The sequence below is a fragment of the Trachemys scripta genome, chromosome 17, assembly GCF_013100865.1.
Source record: "Trachemys scripta elegans isolate TJP31775 chromosome 17, CAS_Tse_1.0, whole genome shotgun sequence".
Taxonomy (NCBI): domain Eukaryota; kingdom Metazoa; phylum Chordata; order Testudines; family Emydidae; genus Trachemys; species Trachemys scripta.
In genome coordinates, this window is record NC_048314.1 from 13,434,471 (window position 1) to 13,453,617 (window position 19,147).

At 45.0% G+C, this 19,147-nt stretch overlaps 1 protein-coding gene across 20 annotated transcripts in view; it reads right to left on the reverse strand.

Moving 5' to 3' along the window:
• DNM1 (dynamin 1) overlaps nucleotides 1-18,513 on the reverse strand; it is a 130,335-nt gene extending 111,822 nt beyond the window's left edge. For all 20 annotated transcript variants that reach the window (XR_004643319.1, XR_004643317.1, XR_004643318.1 and 17 more), the window contains exon 1: nucleotides 18,353-18,513. Coding sequence is in view for 16 of the 20 variants with exons in the window: in XM_034751960.1 (XP_034607851.1) it covers nucleotides 18,353-18,513 (161 nt within the window). In the remaining 4 variants the exon portion in view is untranslated. The remainder of the gene's footprint in view (nucleotides 1-18,352) is intronic.
• Between the last annotated feature and the right edge of the window lie 634 nt (nucleotides 18,514-19,147).

Sequence of the window (19,147 nt, forward strand, 5' to 3'; positions counted from 1 at the left end):
TCCATTGACATCTTTATGGCTTCAGGGAAGGCAAGAGGCTTTTGTGGGGAAAACAAGAACGACGATTATGGGTAAAAAATTGTTAATGACCTTTTGGCAGGTGAGTGAATCTGTCAGTCCATTGAGAAGTGAATCGTTCTGATTACAGTGGGCTCCCTGCTGTTATGCTAGGGCCAGGTGGCTGGGGCCCAGTCAGTAATGTAGGTAGTACCATAAGTCTGTTTTTCACTCCCCTCTTTCCTCCTATCTAGAAATGTAACTTCCAGTTTCAGAATTGTCTCTATCTTAAAGAGACCAGCTCCTTAAGGAGATGTGACAAAGAAGAAATTATTGCCATTCAAAGGGAGGTGATCTGTACCTATACAGGCCCCAGGGCCATTCAGCACTAGAACCTTGTACAGGACCATCCATAGGTCTAGTCTGCAAGAGGCCCTCAGTATTGCAACCTGCATGTGTTAAAAAAATTGCTAATCAAGCCCTCAAAAATCATGACACTGGCTTAAAAATCTTGTGTTTTACATAATAATAAATGATGGTTCTTTTTGTTTTGGGGCCTTTATGGGGCACTCTGCTTCATGTTTTGAAGCTTTGCTCCGCACCAGGAGGGCTAGAAACTAGAGTCACAGTCATAGAGTCTAAAGCCAGAAGGGGCCACCAGATCATCCTGTCTGACCTCCTGTATATCACAGGACATCAACACCACCAGCACCTGCACACTGACCCCAACAGCCAAAATTAGACCAAAGGAAAACTGAGATTCCCACCTAACCACTGGACTCCAAGAACTGGGACTTTATGAAAAACACCAAATATCACAAGATTTGTGATAACATCATGAGAGGTGGCCACACTGGGACCATGTATGAAGGACCTCAGCTCCAATCCTGCTCAGGAGCCTGTACCAAGCCCCACTCTTCCTTGCATGGGAACCTGTAGAAAAGTGCCAATGCAGCTCATGACCTTAGTCATCCTCTTAACTGAGGGCTTGAAGGTCTGAGCAGGACACACATACTCCCAGCTGCCAGCACACTAAGGGCTTGTCTGCATAAACATTTAGTACATAGCAAGCTAGGGTGTGACTCTACCCTGCACTAGCCTGCTGCAGACAAAACATCCAAGTGGACCCATTTTAAAAAGGACCAGGTCAAAGCACAATAACAAACTGTTCATGTGCGTCTGCAGGGTCCATACGGACAGTTACTCTGTTGCAGGCTAGAGTTGTAAATTCACGTCCCAATTTGCCACAAACTAAGTATTTATGTGGACAAGCTCTAATTCAGTTCTTCTCCCCAGATAGTGGTGACTGGGGATAATTCTGCTCTTCTCACTAATGCCATACAGAGCTGTGACTTTGGAAATCATGTCTCATGACTTCAGCGCTGTGTGACATTGCCACTAGGGGGTCCCTGTGATGCAAACAAACTGGATCTGCATACCTGTGGCCCTAGTGATCATCGATTAATAATGATTTAGGATATCACTCTATCAGAGCAGCAGCTTGAAGAGGGATTATCTGCCTTCCTTCAGTTACAGGGCAGCAGACAAACCAATCCAGGAGAGAGAACAAGTCCCGGAGGGATAATTTCGTTCCCATTTCCTGACAACACAGTGGAAATCAACAGTTTCCATGGAAACAAGTCAGTTTTATGCCTATGCATTGCCTGCATCTTGTGTTGCTCCATATCAGGCCCATGCTGAAAGATTCTTGAGCCACAGCCATGAATGTTTGTTCAGAGTTTGTTTTAGGGAATATAGGACATGATGCATGCATACAGTCCCACTGTCTTTACTGATTGTGTTACATATTTCAGCAGAGCTCTCTGCTGTGACAGATAGAATTAACCATGAGTATCTTCCCCCTCCTCCATTCTGATGGATGGACTTATCCATAGGATCCCTCCCAACTATCGTCCTGCAGATGGATTAGCCCTGAATACAGGAGAACAGTAAGAAAGAACACAGGCTGCACTGACATAAGGACAGCCCCACCTCCAGCTGCCTGAGTGTGCACTGATTTCCTTCCTCTGCACTTTGGAGACAAGATCTGTAGAGGGATTTCCCTGCTTGAAGATTGTTCCTGTTTTATGGACGGGGACAATGTATCGAATGGTACAGCTACAATGCCAGTGTCTAATCCCCAAAAGTAACATCCCATTATAGCAAATGCCACGTTGACTCTAAGCTGCAGCACCTGGGGCCTTAGGGGAATAGAGAATGCAATGCTGGCGCTGTGCAGTTTCCTCTGGGATCTTGGGTTGCACTGCAATATTCAGGGTAAAAGAGGATCCATGCTGGTTCTGTGCAGCAGTATCATGAACTTCCGGAGACTACAAAACCTGATGCACTGTAGATTGCAGCACTGGGAATTCCATGGTAATAGACAACTTAGGTCTGGGTCTGGAAAAGGAAGGCTGGGAACCCCAGAGAAATACAGGAAGCAGGGCTGGTTCCAGGCAGAAGACCTGGAATTGTCAGGGTAATAAAGAATGTAGCACTGGTTTTGGGCGATGACATCAGGGATCCCAGGGTAACAGTGATTGCAGTTTTGGTTCTGAGCAGTTCTGGGCCTCTAGAATGCCAGGATTACGGTGTGCTAGCAGAAGCATATGCTCCACTCCAGGAGCAGGTAAAATGGATCCTTCCCGTCTGCAGTGCTATTGATTTCTCACCTTAGCAGAAACAGAAAGGGCACATTTGTTTGGGTTTCTTGCTGTATTTTCTTGATCACTGAAGTGAATTTCTGTGCTGACAAAATCCACCTTTCCTGCTTAGAAAAGCCAGAGTGTGTGTGTGGCTCGCTGTGCTGTGTACCTTAGCTGTCTGCATGACTCCATCCCAGAACACCCCTGGAGCGCACAGGAGGCCTCCTTCCACTGTGATGATGCCATCAAGCACCAAAGAAATCCTAAGGCACCAAATTAGTGCAAACCGAATGACAGGAGTGAAAGGATCCAACTTTGATGGACATGCAGGGATAGGGACTCAGCCTCTTAGGCTGGGTCTATACTACCCGCCTGAATCGGCGGGTAGAAATCGACCTCTCGGGGAACGATTTATCGCGTCCCGATGGGACGCGACAATCGATCCCCGAATCAACGCTCTTACTCCACCAGCAGAGGTGGGAGTAAGCGCCGTCGACGGGAAGCCGCAGAGGTCGATTTTGCCGCCGTCCTCACAGCGGGGTAAGTCAGCTGCGATACGTCGAATTCAGCTACACTATTCACGTAGCTGAATTTGCGTATCTTAAATCGACTCCCCCCTGTAGTGTAGATGTAGCCTTAGTCTCCTCCTCAGGGTGCAGTGAACTCTAATGACCCTGCAGTAACACTTGCTCCACTCACACCCAGTGCACTAAAACAGCAGGATTACTGACTTGCTGGCAATATTGGTTTTGCCATGGCAGAGGGAGCTCTAACTCTCCAAAACACCACCTGTATAAACAGTGCCCAGCATCTTAGCAGGCAGAAAAATAACAGGACAACCCACACAGTAACACTGGAGGGAGGAAATGCCTAGTTGCTGTGAAAACTCCAGCCACCAGCAGGCACTGGTGTTAAAGTGAGTTAAGACTGAAGATAGCATCAGCCTAATGCTTGTGCTATGATTTTCAATGGCCTAATCTGACTCAGTGATGTAAAGGTAGGCTCGGGTCAGGATACACCTGAGAACAGACAAAGGAATGTTGTGGAGTAAAGACAGGCTCTTCAGTGTCAAGATGCCATTACTTGGCTGTAAAGGGATGGGTGGTGTGCTGTGGCATTTGTCAAAAGTCAACACTTGACTCCTGAATGGCCAAGGACTCTGGCCTGTCAACACACACAGACATGTTTCATGTGTCCTGTAGGCCTCTCTGGAGAAAGAGGATGAACTATCCTTCTTTGCACCCTCTCTCTCCCTGGAGATAGGACGCTACCATATAATAAAAGGCTTCCAGCTACTAATGCAGAGGTGGGCAAACTTTTTGGCCCGAGGACCACATTGGGGTTGCAAAACTGTATGGAGGGCCAGGTAGGGGAGTCTGTGCCTCCCCAAACAGCCTGGCCCCCATCCCCTATCTGCTCCCTCCCACTTCCCGCCCCCTGACTGCCCCCTTCAGAAATCCCCGACCCATCCAACCCCCCCTGCTCCTTGTCCCCTGACTGCCCCCTCCCGGGACCCCCTGCCTCTAACTGCCCCCCAGGGATCCCACCCGCTAGCCAATCCCCCCTGCTCCCTGACCCCTATCCACACCCCCGCCCCCTGACAGGCCCCCTGGGACTCCCATGCCTATCCAACCCCCTCCCCCTTACCATGCCAGAGCCAGCCACACCACCGCGCTGCCCAGCAGGAGCAGCGGGCCAGAGCGCTGGCGGTGTGGCACGCTGAGGCTGCGGGGTAGGGGGGACAGCAGGGGAGGGGCCGGGGGCTAGCCTCCCAGGCCAGGAGCTCAGGGGCCGGGCAGGATGGTCCCATGGGCCGGATGTGGCCTGCAGGCCGTAGTTTGCCCACCTCTGTACTAAGGCCATGTATATAGGGCATGCATTAGTTATATCTGGTCAAGACTCTAGGGGTATATCTGCAGAGCAACTGGGAGTTGTGATTCCCAGTATGGGTAGACAGACATGCCCTAGCTCTGCTTAAACTAGCACAGTAAACAACAGTGTGGACATTGTAGCATGGGCAGTGGCTCAGGCTAGTCATCTGAGTTTGGACCCAAAAGGTCATGTGGGCTTGGATTTGGATGGCTAGTTCAAACTAGCATGGGTCTATCTACCTATGCTGGGAATCACACCTCCCAGCTGCAGTGTAGATATACCCAAAGGGTCCTGGACGCTAGCATTTGCAGAGAGAGGAATAACAGAGAAAAAAATGTAGTTCAGGAGATGTTTGATCACTGCAGCCTCTTGCATGGCACTTCCTACAATCGCAGACTGCAGGGTAGAGGGGGTGCTGTGGAGTACGGCAATCTCCCCTGGACCTGGATGCATTATCCTATGCTGTACAAAGGTGGGAAGGGCACTGGGAGGGGAGTAAGGCGGACTGTCTAGGGTCCATATTCACTATTACAAACCTGTAGAGGAGGAAAGTGTTGTGGAGCAGAAGGTAGACTCCCAGGGTCTGTATGAGTTATCACAGGCTGTGCATTAGAGGCACAGGCACTGCAGGATAGGGCAGTCTCTCCAGGGTGCATGCAAGTTATCACAGACTGTTTGAAGAGGTGCGGCTGTCCTAGAGAGAACATTAAAATGGTGCTGTATACCTCCAATCCCTGTCTGCCTGGACGAGGTACCAGGCTCCTTGCTGTACATTGCACCTCTGCACTTTCAGATGTAATTAGGATCACACTGGCTGAAAACATGCTGTGTCAGAGACGCTGCGCCCCTAGCCCATGAGAAACAACAGCTTGATCACTAACACCTCCAGTACAGCAAACCCCAAGCATTATACTGAGTTTAAAAACCAGACAGTCTGATTTCCAAACCTCGCAGCACTAAAGGAGGGAACAACAGCCCCAGGAGTGATTGGTCATGGAGGCTGAATCTCCATTCTCACCCCAGAAGAAGATAATGTTTCTAAGTCAGGATTGGGACCCATTTTAAATTAACAGAGCTTCAACTCCTCTGTCACACCAAGTGATTCCTCTAGGTCAAGACAGGCATCCATTGGAATAGCAATGTGAGAAAAGAACTGATTTGAACAAGCAGGCAGCAGATAAAACCCTGGACTTCCATTCTCATCACTCCTGTTCCTTATCATTCACTGTCTCAAGGAAGAAAAAATTTCACCCAAAGCCCCTCTCCCTGTACACACACCAAAACAACAAAAAAGCTCTGCAACCAAATTTTTAAAAGTGGCTTCTCATTTTGGGTGCTTCATTCTTTGGTGCCCAGTTTGAGACACCTTAAAGTTGTCTGAATTGATGCTGCTCAAAACAGAGGCACTCGGAATTAGGAGCCACTTTTAAACACGTTGCCCTTAAAAAATAAAAGCCAATAAAATTCATGATCAGGGGATCCTTCCTCCTCTGCTGGGAATCCAGAGTGTCAAGTACTCTCCAGCCAGGCTTCAAATGGAGAAAGTCAACATCACACACACAATGAATGACCCGTGGAAAAAGCAGGAACCCCACACAGCCAAGAAAGAGACATCCTGCTATGATCTCTTCCAACATCCACGCTGAAGTGAAGGAGGTGACCTGGTTTTGGGGCTGAAGCAGAATGACTGGCTCTGCAGTGTGACATGTCATGTACCACCCCATCAGAGCTCTCTAGAGTTCGCTCTGCCTTTTGGCCCTCATTCCTATCTGGCAACAGTTTTCCACTTGAGGCTGCCACCATGCTCAGGCAATTCCCGGCTATACATAGAGGCATTTCTATTAGAAGTAAAAGCACAATCAGCTTAAGAAACAGCCAGAGATTACCAAAGAGATCACAGCAGCCAGAGAGAGCGAGAGAGAGCGGTAACCTTTATATGTGTATTTATTAGAATCAAAGGACTTTACCCTGATCTCCCACCATTATAAATCAGGAGTAATTCCAGGGAAGTTAATGTAGCTACGTCTGTATAAAATGTGTGAGTGAGTTGAGAATCAAGCCCATAAAAGACAGAGACTTATTATGTCATCCATTGCATTGTCCTGCCAGTGCGGAATTGTTCCCTCGGGGTAAGTCTGTACAGCAAGCTGGGAGCTATAATGCCCAGTGCGAGTTGACACGTGTGCTGGAGCCTAAAAATAGCGGTGTGGCCACGGCAGCACATGCAGCAGCCCAGGCTAGCTGCCTGAGTACATACCCACGGGGTTGGGTATGTTTGTACTTGGATGGTTAGCCCAAGCAACTGCTTGTGCCGCTGTGGCCACAACTGCTATTTTTAGTGCACTAGTTTGAGCAGAGCTAGCGTATGTATGTCTACCCATGCTCAGAAGTACACCTCCCAGCTGCTGTGCAGACACAGCTTCAGGGAGACATCAGGATGTATGGTAAGGAGGCAATTGTGTTTTTCATTATAAACCCCTGTTCTTACAAGTTTATAACTGTATGGGTGGGGAAAGGCTTTCTGAACTGAAAAGTGGCCTGTTAATTGTCATCCTCAAAACATAGGGCCAGATCCTAAAGGACTAGTCTTTACTCAGGCTAGACCTGCTCTGAAGGTAATGAACATGGGCTTCACAATTTTGCCTTCAGGCCTTTTTTCCTCCCAATGTACAGGAAATCAGCATAGGCTTTTTTTCCCTATCTGAGGAAGGCAGAATAACAGATTTTCAGTGCTCTCATGGGCAGATTAGCTCTGCTCTAAAAAAAAAAAATGTTTGCAGATGTTGAGAAGTGAATACTCAGTGTCTCTGTGGACTTCTGCCTGTTGATGTTCTGAGAAAAAGTCCTTTCATACAGCTGAGAAAGAAACTCTGCTCTGAAACATGGCTACGGTTTATGCTCAATCTTAACATTTTTACAATGCTTCAGCCACACTCCTTGGCCCGTTAGCTAAGATCCATGGCAGTATCAGTTTAATCTGATGTGTCCTCTTTCAGGGAGACCATATCCTGCCTTGGCACCTCTGCCATCTTAAATCCAGGGTGCAGTGTCATTGCTACAAATTGATTGCACTGGCATGATAAACAGGATCTTGACAATTCCTGATACTCGTTACAGCAGCATTACACACCAGTCAATTCAACCTTCACTCTTCATCTGTGTAGCTTTAACAGTGTGACCTAGACTCATATGAAACAGGAAATGAGAAGTAAGGAGGGGTGGCGTTGGTGTTGGTGATGGTATTGGTGTAGTGGGTTATTAAAACAGCATTTTTACTTCCAGAGACCTGAGTTCAATTCTTAAGTCACAAGTGAAAAGAAGTTGGGCTCATCCCAAATCCCATTTTGCATATCTCATAGCTTGTCATGACTGACAATCTTAGGCGAGGCCCAGGTTTGTGTTGCCAGCCCCAAGCATTCAGAAACCATGAGTAATGTACCAAAAAACATGAGATTGGTTTAAAAATCTTGAGTTTTTAAATATAATACATTTGGAGTTCTTTTTATTTGTCTCTGGGTGCTGGAGCAGTTTGTAGATCACATTTTCAAGCTCTTTTCTGCAACACGAGGGCTAGAAACTTACTTTTTTTTAATACAACAGCTGAGATGCTTAGCTGGTAAAGCCCCAGGTGCAGGAATCAAGTTAACAACAAATCACGAGACTCTCAATAGAATCGCAAGAGATGGCAACACTAGACAGGGCAGCAGGAATAATTGCATTGGGGAAATGTGCACAGCATCTGCTCCCAGTATATCGTCATAAACACCTAATTCACAAAAATGTTAAGACGAGATTGAGCATTAAAACTGAAATTCCATCCTTCATCCCCTCTATTATGACTGGGTCTAGCAAGAGCTTCAGAATCAAGAACCATGGGAGGCTTTACATACCGTATTTGCAGATGGATTTAGGGTCAGATTTCAGCCTCAGGGCTCCATTCTTCTCTTACTTACAGTGGTGTAAATCAGCAGCAATTCCAATTAAGTCAGTGGAACTACATCAGCACAAAACTGATATAAGCAAGAACAGAATCCGATTTAGCAGCTGACTAGGAGCCATGAGCTCCTGACTTCTAATCACAAGTCTGACACTCAGTCACTGTGTGGCCTTCAGCAAGTTACTTCACCTCATTGACCATTATTTATTAGTGAATGATTGCAAAGCGCTTTGAAGATGAAAAGCTCTGCATAGGTGCAGCATATTATTAATTGTTCTGAATATTTTGACTTTTGAGCTTAAATCAAGCCGTTAATATCATTTTAAAACCATTAAAACACTGGTATTGCTTTAATAAATACTGAGAGGATGAATAAGAGAGGAACATTCACGAGCATCGTCTTCAGCCACTCTTCACTACCACCCTAATATTTATATTTAGTAATAAGCAATGAGAAAAAATACCTTCTGTGACTAACTAAAACCCACCAGATTAGTCCAAATAAACAATATGTAAATTAATGCCTAGATGCCATGATGGATACATTACAAATGCCATAGATTAAATTAGATAAAGAGGCTGGGGAAGAAAAAGAAGAGAGAGTTTTGGAGCTGTCAGAATCAGTACCCCTTACACCATCTGGCATCTGGACCCCTCCAGGTCTGAGCAGACTGGTTGAGACAGTGACTCTAGACATCTTGAAGTCCTGAGCTGTATTCTGTCCTAGGGTCGGTGGAGTAGCTGATCACTTCCCTGTGCACAGATCCATGTGACTTACAATCATTGAGGTGCTTTCTGTTCTGGTTCAGGATTGAAGCATGTACTTTTCTCACCAGATAAACCTAACCATAATAGAAGCCATAATAGGAACAGCCCCTATTCCAACACAATCTTAATTTATACTTCTCTTTTTTCTATTATCAATACTGTGTTATTAATCATTATTATTTGTCAGATCAGGGCCCCATTGTGCGAGGTACCGTATAAACATATAGTAAAAGACATTCCCTGTCCCAAAGAGCTTACAACGTACACAGCTCTCCAAGTTTCTCTGCATGTCTATGTATGTAAGAACATAGGAAGTGCTACAATTAAACACACTACTGATCCATCTAGTCTGGTATCCTGTTTCCTGCTGCATCATAACACAGATCCATCATATCTTGTAGTCTCTCTCTGATAGTGGCCAATGCTGGCTGCTTTAGAGAAAGGCACAAACTCTCCATATAATACACTTAATTATGCAGTACTGTCCCAAGGAGGAAATTTCTTCCTCATATCAGCTGGTGAATGTGAATTGCATGGATGTCTACAGCTCTCTGGCAAATCATCTCAGTAAATAAGAATACGGTCCTTCATTTTAAAGAATTGCAAGATGAATGTTGTTGTCCTTATTACCGAAGAGTTTGGATTTAGCTATTAATAAAAGGGAGACCCTTTCTTTCCCGTATAACTATTGACACTTCTCTTGCACCATCTATGTTAAGATCAGAGCACTTCCATTCATGAATTAAGATTATGTATGATGTGACATAGATTATCATATCACATCTATGATTTAAGTAGTAGTGTTCTCCTGGTTCTACAGATGTGGAAGTAAGATACAGAAAGATTAAGTCACACAGCAAGTGAGTGGCAGATCAAGGAATAGAATTTAGGTCCCCTGAGACCTAGGCTTGTTCTTTAGCCACAAGTTCCACCTACCCACTTACTTATGTGTCCCCCTCCATTGGTGCTCCAGTTTTCTGAATCAGGATGTGCAAAAACAATTCTGAGATCAGAGGGGACGCTGTTTAACTGTGATGAGGGTGTTGTCCTATTGCAAAGACTACATTTCCTATCATGCATCACAACACTGAGGTGTTTTTAAAATACAGATCTAGTTGCAGCTCTCCTCCCTACCAGTTGTGCCATGACTTGCTTCATTATACATTGCAAAGAAGAAGGAAGGAAAGGATTACACCCAAAGATATTTTCAAAAATTCCATTTACCCTGTGTCTCATGAAGGCAGTGGATTGACTATGGGTATTGGTAGCAGGTTACATTTCATTCGGAGCGGCCTCCCAAAAAGAAGTTCATTTTATCATGGGCATCTGGCCAGAAAACCATTACATTTTGGGTGGCTGCCTATAACCCCCTTAGCCACTCCTCTGGTTTTGCTACATAAGTGCACTGAATGAAAAATCCTAGCATTGGTTCATATGGGTGGAGCACACGTAGGTTTGGCTCCGGCTTACAAATAAAATCTCTGCTCAGTACACCATGGCAAATTTTGCTCCTGCAGCTAAAACACCAAGAGACAGATTTTCTTTGATTCATTAACTTTTATGTGAACTTGGTTGCTCTCTCAGGGGCTTATCCTGCAAGATGCTGAACATCCTTTATTTGGAAAATCCCACAGACTTCTATGGGGCAAGTTAGAGCCCCCAGTCAGTGCGAGCTGGGGATGCTCAACAACTTGAAGCATCAAGCTCTAAGCCAGACAGGCAAGTGAGGGGTTAAAGTTTGTATCTTATTTTACTGTATTAGAACAACATTTACAGATCTGGCCTCTGATTTGGAGCACCTCAATTTCTGTAACCAAACTTGAGGCACCCACTCAACTGGTGCGGTGGCTGCTCCGCATCTCTGAAAATCAGGCCCGAAATGTCTCAAGTTGGGTCTCAAAACACTTGCCTTTAATTCTCTAACTTCACATCATTATATTTATACATAGTTATGTACAACATGGTGAATGTTGAAAGTCTAGTGATTGATGTTAAATTGATGTTAGAAAGTCTAGTGATTAGGGCAGGGAACTGGTATTCAGGACTCCTGAATTCTGTTCCTGATGAAGGGCTTGTCTTCACGTACAGTGCAGCTGTGCTGCTGTAGTGCTTTAGTGAAGATGCTATTACGCCAACAGGAGAGCTTCTCCCATCAGCGTAGGTAATCCATCTCCCCAAGAGGCGGTAGCTATATCAGTGGGAGGAGCTCTGCCATTGGCATAGCACTGTCTACACTGGGGGTTAACTCGGTATAACTACATTGCTTGGGGTGTGGATTTTTCACATCCCTGAGTGACGTAGATATACCGATGTAAGCTTAAAGTGTGGGCCTGGCCTCAGTGTGCATTCAGATCACTTAGCAGCTCTGTGCCTTAGTTTAACACCTGTAACACTGGCATACTAACATTTGCCTACCTCAGCAGAGTATTGTGAAGATTAATTAATGCCTGGAATGCTAGGAGAGCCTCAGATGAAAGGCACTATAGAAGTGCAAGTAGGAGGAGGGGCATGTGTGTTCACACTAGGAAAAAAGGTGTGTTCTTACCATGTCAGCTAACCTGGCAATTAACACATGATATAATCCTAGTGAAGACAAGGCAGTTTGTAGTTTTCACATGTTAGCAGGTTGAGGTAAGTCCTAGGGGAGCCTAGGGTTTACTTTAATGTGCTAGCACATGTTAAAACTACAACTAACTTGTCTTCACTAGGATTTCATCCCTTGTTAATTACCACATATTAGCAAACATATGGTAAGAACACACTTTTTTCCCTACTGAAGACAAGGTCGACATTTCGTTACAGTGTAGGAAAATGTCAAAAGAGCTAAGGTGAAAAGTGTAGTGGTTCTAAGGGTGTGAGACCTCTGTGCACTGCTTCAGGAAATAGTGATGATATATAATATACAAAGAAACTTGTGTTTATTTAGGGCTTGACTCTTCATCCTCACTCATGTGAGTAGCCACAGGACAAATCACGTGAACAAGAGTTGCAGCAGGGATATCTAGGTTTGCAATTATATATTTATATTCTCTGTTTACAATAGTCTGATCATCTATGTTATGTTTTGGCTCAAATGTGTGTCTCTTGCTGTTTTTCCTTCCGCAGGCAATTGCTGAGAGCTATGTACATTTCTCTTGAGTTAATTCCTTTTTCTTGTGGTTTATCATGGCATTCTATATACATTTACTCTTGTGCTACATTGTACTTTGTTGCTTTTTATTAATCTTAGGAAAATGGATGTATGTTCTCTATTAAATACCAGAGGCTTACCACTGTTTGTATGTATACATTCAGCTAAATCAAACAAAAACGTTATAATTCAGGTGTTGGAATATAAATGGATTCCATTAAGAGGCATGAGCTCAGGGCTAGGAGTTCTCTCATGCTGTCAACCTCGATTGCCCTGGACAAGTCACTTCACCCTGCGTGTCTCACTCTTCCAGTCTTTAAAATAGGGATACTATTACTCACTTTCCTCACAGATGTGTGTGTATTGTATAATGCTTTTAAGGTTTACCACATTAAGGTCCCTTTACAGCACTCTGCATGTGAAAAGGGGTCCCAAAGAGGGCATGAACCACTTTAAGGCCCCTTTATGCTGCCAGAGTTGTCTAAAGGGCTCTTGGTATAAATGAAAATGTGACCATTAAAGTAATAGATAAATGCTGAGCGTTACGCTGTATGGTGAGTGGACATAAGAATACCTACAGGCTGAGATTTTCAAAACTGCCTGGGGGCTCTGGACCCCCAGTTCCCATGGGCAGCATTGACTATTTTAGCCATAGTGTTTGCTCGAGAAGAGAAGAGAGAAGTTTCAGCTCCATACATTTTGAGGATGAGAGAGTGAGCAGTGATGTGCCCCTGCTGTACCTGGACAGGCCAATGCATGCTCCTGAGATATCCTTTGCCTTTTGATAATATGTGTCCATGAAGATTGCCTTTTCTGAGGGAATTTCTAGGCAGCGCTGTATCTAAAATAATGACAGTGCGCCTTTCCATTACAAAGCAATTTACAAATATCACCTAATTAAGCTTCATATCATCATCATCTCTGGGAAGTAGGCAAGTATCACTATCCCTATTTTACAGGTGGGGAGAATGAGTCACAGAGACATTAAATTACTCACCCAAAGTCACCAAAGTGTCAGAGGCCAAATAAAATCCAGAACAAAGTTCTTGGCTCCTAGCCTTGTATTCAATCTACTGCAAAATACTTTCTCAAGGCTCTAGCTTAGTATTGGCAGGGCTTAGGTTTAAATTTGTTCTTTTCTATTCTTTCACCTATATGATGAGCATCCCCTTGAGGCAAACACATTAAGACCAAGTTTTTGTACACATATAACTATGTTGGTTAGGGGTGTGGGGTTTTTTTTATTGAAATAGTTATACCAGTACAATCCCTAGTGTGGCCACAGTTATACTGGCATGAAGGTACTTACACTGGTAGAGTTCCCCTTCCCATATGGGAATATCCTATTCCAGTATGAGCACATTTATGCCAGTAAAACTAGATCCTCCATGGTGAGTTGTACTACTTTAATTATACCATATAGTTAAAACAGTACAAGTGTGTGTGGACAAGGCTTAAGACTCCTTACTCAGCATGGAAAGTATTCCACCTTTGGAAGGGGCTTGATTTGGATATAAAAGTTTTTATGATGGAAGGAAGGTCTTATGCTTAGGTCTGGGACTAATAAAATGTTGGGTTGGTTCTCATTGCTGTGTGACTCTGGACAAGTCACTTAGCGGCACTGCATCTTAGTTCTTTCATCTAACAGTGATAATCGTTTCCTACTTCCTGGCATGTTGGAAGGCTTAGTTATCTCATGTCTTTAAAATACGTTGAGATCACTGGAGAGGAGGGCATCTTTTTATTTATTTATTTTGCCATGTGCCATAAAAGGAGAGTGAACATTTCTGGACTTTGGAAACAACTGTGTGAACTTTACCTTAGATGTCCCCATTTTCTTGCTTACAGACTCTCTATTTGGGAAACCCAATCTCAAATTAGATCAGCATCAAGTATCCCCATGCTTTACTCACTCCATCCAAGCAGTTCATCCAACACTGGCAGTCTGTAGGGCCAATTCATGCAGGCACTCTGAAGTAGCAAATAGGCATCAGGAACAAAAAGGGGAGGGTGACTCCATAAGATGTTGTCCTAGTGGTAGCACATCCACAGTAGCCAACGCTTAGGGATGACCAAAACTGGCAAGAAGCTCTGAGGCCCCAGCATAAACCAGTCTGGGAAGATAAATGTCAGCTGCCCTTCTTCTATCAGTCTCATCCCACACCATTAGAGGATTTTATCATCATCATCTGGTGTTAGTCACCATGCTGAGTCCTCAGCAGCAGAAGCACATATAGCAGCCACATCGACATCTGCTATTATAAATACAAGCTTTGCATTGTTGGGTAATCCGTTAACAGCAGAGTAAGTGATACTGGGAGAGTAATTAGCAGTGACTAACGAACCATTGCACTCAGAAGAAGTACTTGTTTGATAAGATATCAAACAAAATAACATTTATTGCATTCAGTGTAGTTCCTCTGTATTTTGAACAATTCAGCATACATTGAATGTTGGTGTTAGCAGAAGATGCTGGATTGGAAGCCCTAGAGACTGAAATCCTGTTTATCCATGGATCAGGTGTGATGTTAGTGAAACCATCTCCATTCTACCATGCCCTGATGTGATCTGGAGGAACTACCTCTAGAATTAAGAGGGGAGTTTAATCTTCATGACACATTCAGCCTTCAGCCTCTCTGCTGAGACACCCCCATCAAAAGGACCAACTACTGTCAATTGTGTTGGTGTTGTTTGTTTTTTAATGTGGATAACTGTCCATGTGGAACTGGGCTGAGACCCACCAAACTCATTTCATATTGTGCACCAAACAGCTGTCAGGTGGTGATGACTCAATCTCACCCACAGCTTGATCCCAAAAAAAATGGTGACATAGGCTTCTCTATAGCAATGACCATGTTTTAATGTATGTGGTCCCGCCATGTTATAACACAGATTCTTCCTTCCTGTCTGAACAGAAAAAACCCATGTCATAATCATGTTAAGGGACCATGTTTTAGCCTAGATACCAGTGAAGATTAAAACATGGCTCCCTAACTTGACTTTCTCTGTCCACACAAACAAGGAAAAAAATACCTTAGAACCTGGCTGGGTCACAGCCATATTTAAACACAATTGGTTTTGTAGTGTAGACTGGTACTTTCAGTGGCAAGAGGTTTCATATCTATTACCAATCCCCTGAGCCACCCAGCCACCTAATGGCATCAAATGGAAGAAGTCAATAGTTCCCTTTGACGCGTTTTCCATTTTCTCTCCAATTATTTCCCTGAACGATTGTGTTTTCATCCTGTCCTGTCAGCTCCTGTGTGGGTACCCTTCGTTACTTCATTATCCTAAAAGCTCTGGCACCATAATGTGCTACCATGGAGACAACTGATAGGATGCAGTGAAGTCACAAGCCCTACTGAGACAGAGGTCATCGGAAAATTATGGATAATAAAAATCAGTTCATTCACCCTCCATTAGGCAGCTACACTCTGCAGCTGTGCATTGGAGTCAGTGGAGTTACAATTTGTCCCCTTCTGCTTGCTAGAGCTAAAAGAAAAGAACTATTTGCTCTGATATTGTTCTTGCTCAATGGCCATACTTGGTACATCATTACAGCAGTCACCATACAGAACTTCCGTAAAAGACAGATTTGACTCTCAGCATTCAGGGGTCATGGAAGCAACGAACCCAACAGGCTAACCAGGGTTTTGCTCAGTAACAGTTCTGGGAACCCTTTTTCTCTTCTCAACAGGTTTGATCACAGTAGGTTGTAAGCTCTTTGGGGCAGAAACCATCTTTTTGTTCTGTGTTTGTACAGCACCTAGCACAATGAGGTCCTGGTCCATGATGGGAGCTCCTAGGTGCTGAGGTAATACAAATAAATAATACTTATAGCTGAGGCTTCTGGAAGTCCTTCCCTCACCATGATTCCTAGGAACACTTAATCAGAATGGGATCTCTGATAGGTTCTAAAATAGACCATTGAAAATCAGCGAGCGAGAATCTCAGGCTCTTTTGAATATGCAACGATGGGAGGTTTTGTTTAAACAACTACTCTGATTCTTGCTCTGTTTTCTTTTCCCCGGAAGCAAAAGTGGCATCTCCCTAATGCACACTGCTCTCATGGCTCAGGGACACCGGGGCCCCTGTACAGCATATTGGACCATTCTGTTCATATACCACCAAAGATGGAGCTATTCAGGCTCATTCAATGATAAAAGAGTTATAAAAATAATTTTGTTAGTAGATGTCACAGTGCAAGGACTAGAGGGGGCAAAAGAGAAAGAGAGAGAGCGCCCACGCAACAAAGCAGGGAAAGAAGAGGGAGAATGCAGTTTGTGGAAGAAAATAATCTAACACTCTGTCACAGCAGTAGTTCCTCCTAGGGAAATCAGCAGCAACCTGCATCCTGGTCATAGAGGATAGCAGAGCCTAATAAGGAAGGATTATAGCAAGGGCCACAATAGCTTAACCAAGCTACAAACAAGCTCAGGATGCACTCCAGGTGTTGTGTATATGTGTGTGCAGACCACCTTCCCTGGACACCTGCTATTTGTTGAAGCTGCTAGTGATTATTGTGAAGGTCACATGAAGGGAAAGCACCAGAATATTACTGTCACAAAATGGTAGCACCCAGGGAGTTGAGCACATAGGGGAATAACCACTGCTTTTTCGGCTTCTCCTCCCAGATCCTGACAAGGCATCCACCATGGAGGACAGAGAAGGGGGGAGGGATGAAATTGAACTTAAACTCCACAGCTGCTCAGCCTCACAACAAGCACATCCATCTTTAGGTGCCTATGTAGCGTTCAAGGCATGTCCTGTATCTACCCAGACACAATCAGGAGCAGAGGACATGCTATGTGACCCTAGTCTTCCTAGCATTTCACCTTGGGGGATTCTACAAGGTGAAATTTATAACAAATAAGAAATCTAGTCTTGATGGATCTGTTCAGATCACAATGGCTGGTATTTAACAGGGTTTGTATACAGTTATTTATCTGCACACACAATATTAACTGATCAGTATTTTTTAGAATCACCATAGAGAATACATTGCCAAAAATGATGCAGAAGCGGTATCATTTTTGGCTCTGGCTTGCAGTTCTCTAATGTGTGAGAAAAATAAAGGACATCCCAGAATGTGGCTATTTTTCTCTGACATTTCTATCCCTGACATTACATAACGTATGGACCCTTTGTCTGTGCTTTACTGGGTTTCCTTGAATTTTCTGTACATTCTGTACAACCATCTATGTTATTCATTCTCTCCTTGAAGCAGTGTCTTCCTCCCCTATTCCTCATCCTCCCCCCACCCTGCCAGTGCCCAGCAGCAATTGTCCTCCAGCAGCAGGGGGCGAGGGGAGACATCCTACCATCCTGGCTCCTTGCTCATCCCCAGGATTCTGTCTTCTTGTATTTAGCTCCCATAAATAAATAAATAAATGGTTTAGGATTAAAACCATTAAATCTCCTGTGATGTGGACAACACATCAGCTCAGTTCCTTCCTACTCCCTCTCCACCCCCAAACAAATGGCTTCTTTTGTGCATTAGTCACTCCAAAAGCAGGATTTGTCTGGTGCTGCATCCTCCTCTCAACCTCTTTCACACACACACTCCTCCCGCCCCACCAAGCAATATGTTGCCCAGCATTGATCTGCTTTGATCAGTTCCCAATCAGATATTACCATTTCAAAGCGGACATTTATACACACACATGCACTTCTAATCTTATGCTGAGGGGAGGGCTCTCCTGCTAGTGAAGGTGACAATCAAGGGAATGTCACCGGTCACAGAGACTCCTGATTTCTGCATTGTAGGGTGCAGTGCAATTCCGGCACTAGAATGTGTGTGTGTAGCAGGGGCTGGGATGATCCTTCTCCAGTATGAATCCCAAGTTCAGAGGAGCAAGATCAGCACCCCCCTCCCCCCCCGCCTGTCCTGGATTGCACTGCATTAAGCGTTGCACTGCATGTCCATTGAGCAATGCATTGCACAACAGAGATGCATCAGGGACATCAGCCCCCATAACATCCCCTATATTTGAAAAGTCTTACCTTCCCACAAAATTTTCCAGCACTGAGCTCTTGCCGGCGCTCTGTCCCCCCACCACAGCTATCTGGGGTAGGTCCAAGTCGGCATTCTGACCGATGGAAGCGAAGGCATCCTGGAGCTTGTTGACCAGGGGGATGAGGTCTTCCATCCCTCGGTTCCCCATGTCTGCAGCTCCGCCTGGGCTCTCGCCTCCTGGGCTTGCAGTGCAACCGCCTTTCTCCCTGCTTGGTTTACAAAGGATTTACTGCTGGGGTTTGGCCCCCCAAGCCCTCATCAGGGGTTGTCCCCACCCCACAGCTAGGTGGTGGGTTGGTTTGCCCTCCACTTCCACCTAACCTAGGACCCTGGAGCTCTGCAGCAGCGCTGCTACCCCGACTGCCAGCTCAAGCTCCGCTAGCCACAGAGCTCCTCAAGGGATTAAAGCGCACGTACCAGCAGCGGCCGCTAGAGGGCTTTGAGTGCCCGCCTGTGGGCCGAGAGCTTCATGGGAGTTGTAGTTCATGTAGGTAAATGTAAAGGGATTGCTAAAGGGAGCTATGCCGTGAGCCAGGTGTCTTTAGGGTACCTGCCTCCGTAGCCTGGGATCTGCTCCCAAGCAGGGACACTACGAATAAGGGAGGCTTCCAGTGTCTCACGGAAACACAACACAATCCTCCATCACAAGAGGGGGGTTCAAAATTGGCATTAAAATCAACCCTCCAGAATGTGAAATCTGGAGGGTCTGCATAATCCCTGATATATTTGTAATGAAGAAGCCAAGAATATTTCACTCCTCCCAAACCGCAGTACCACACAAA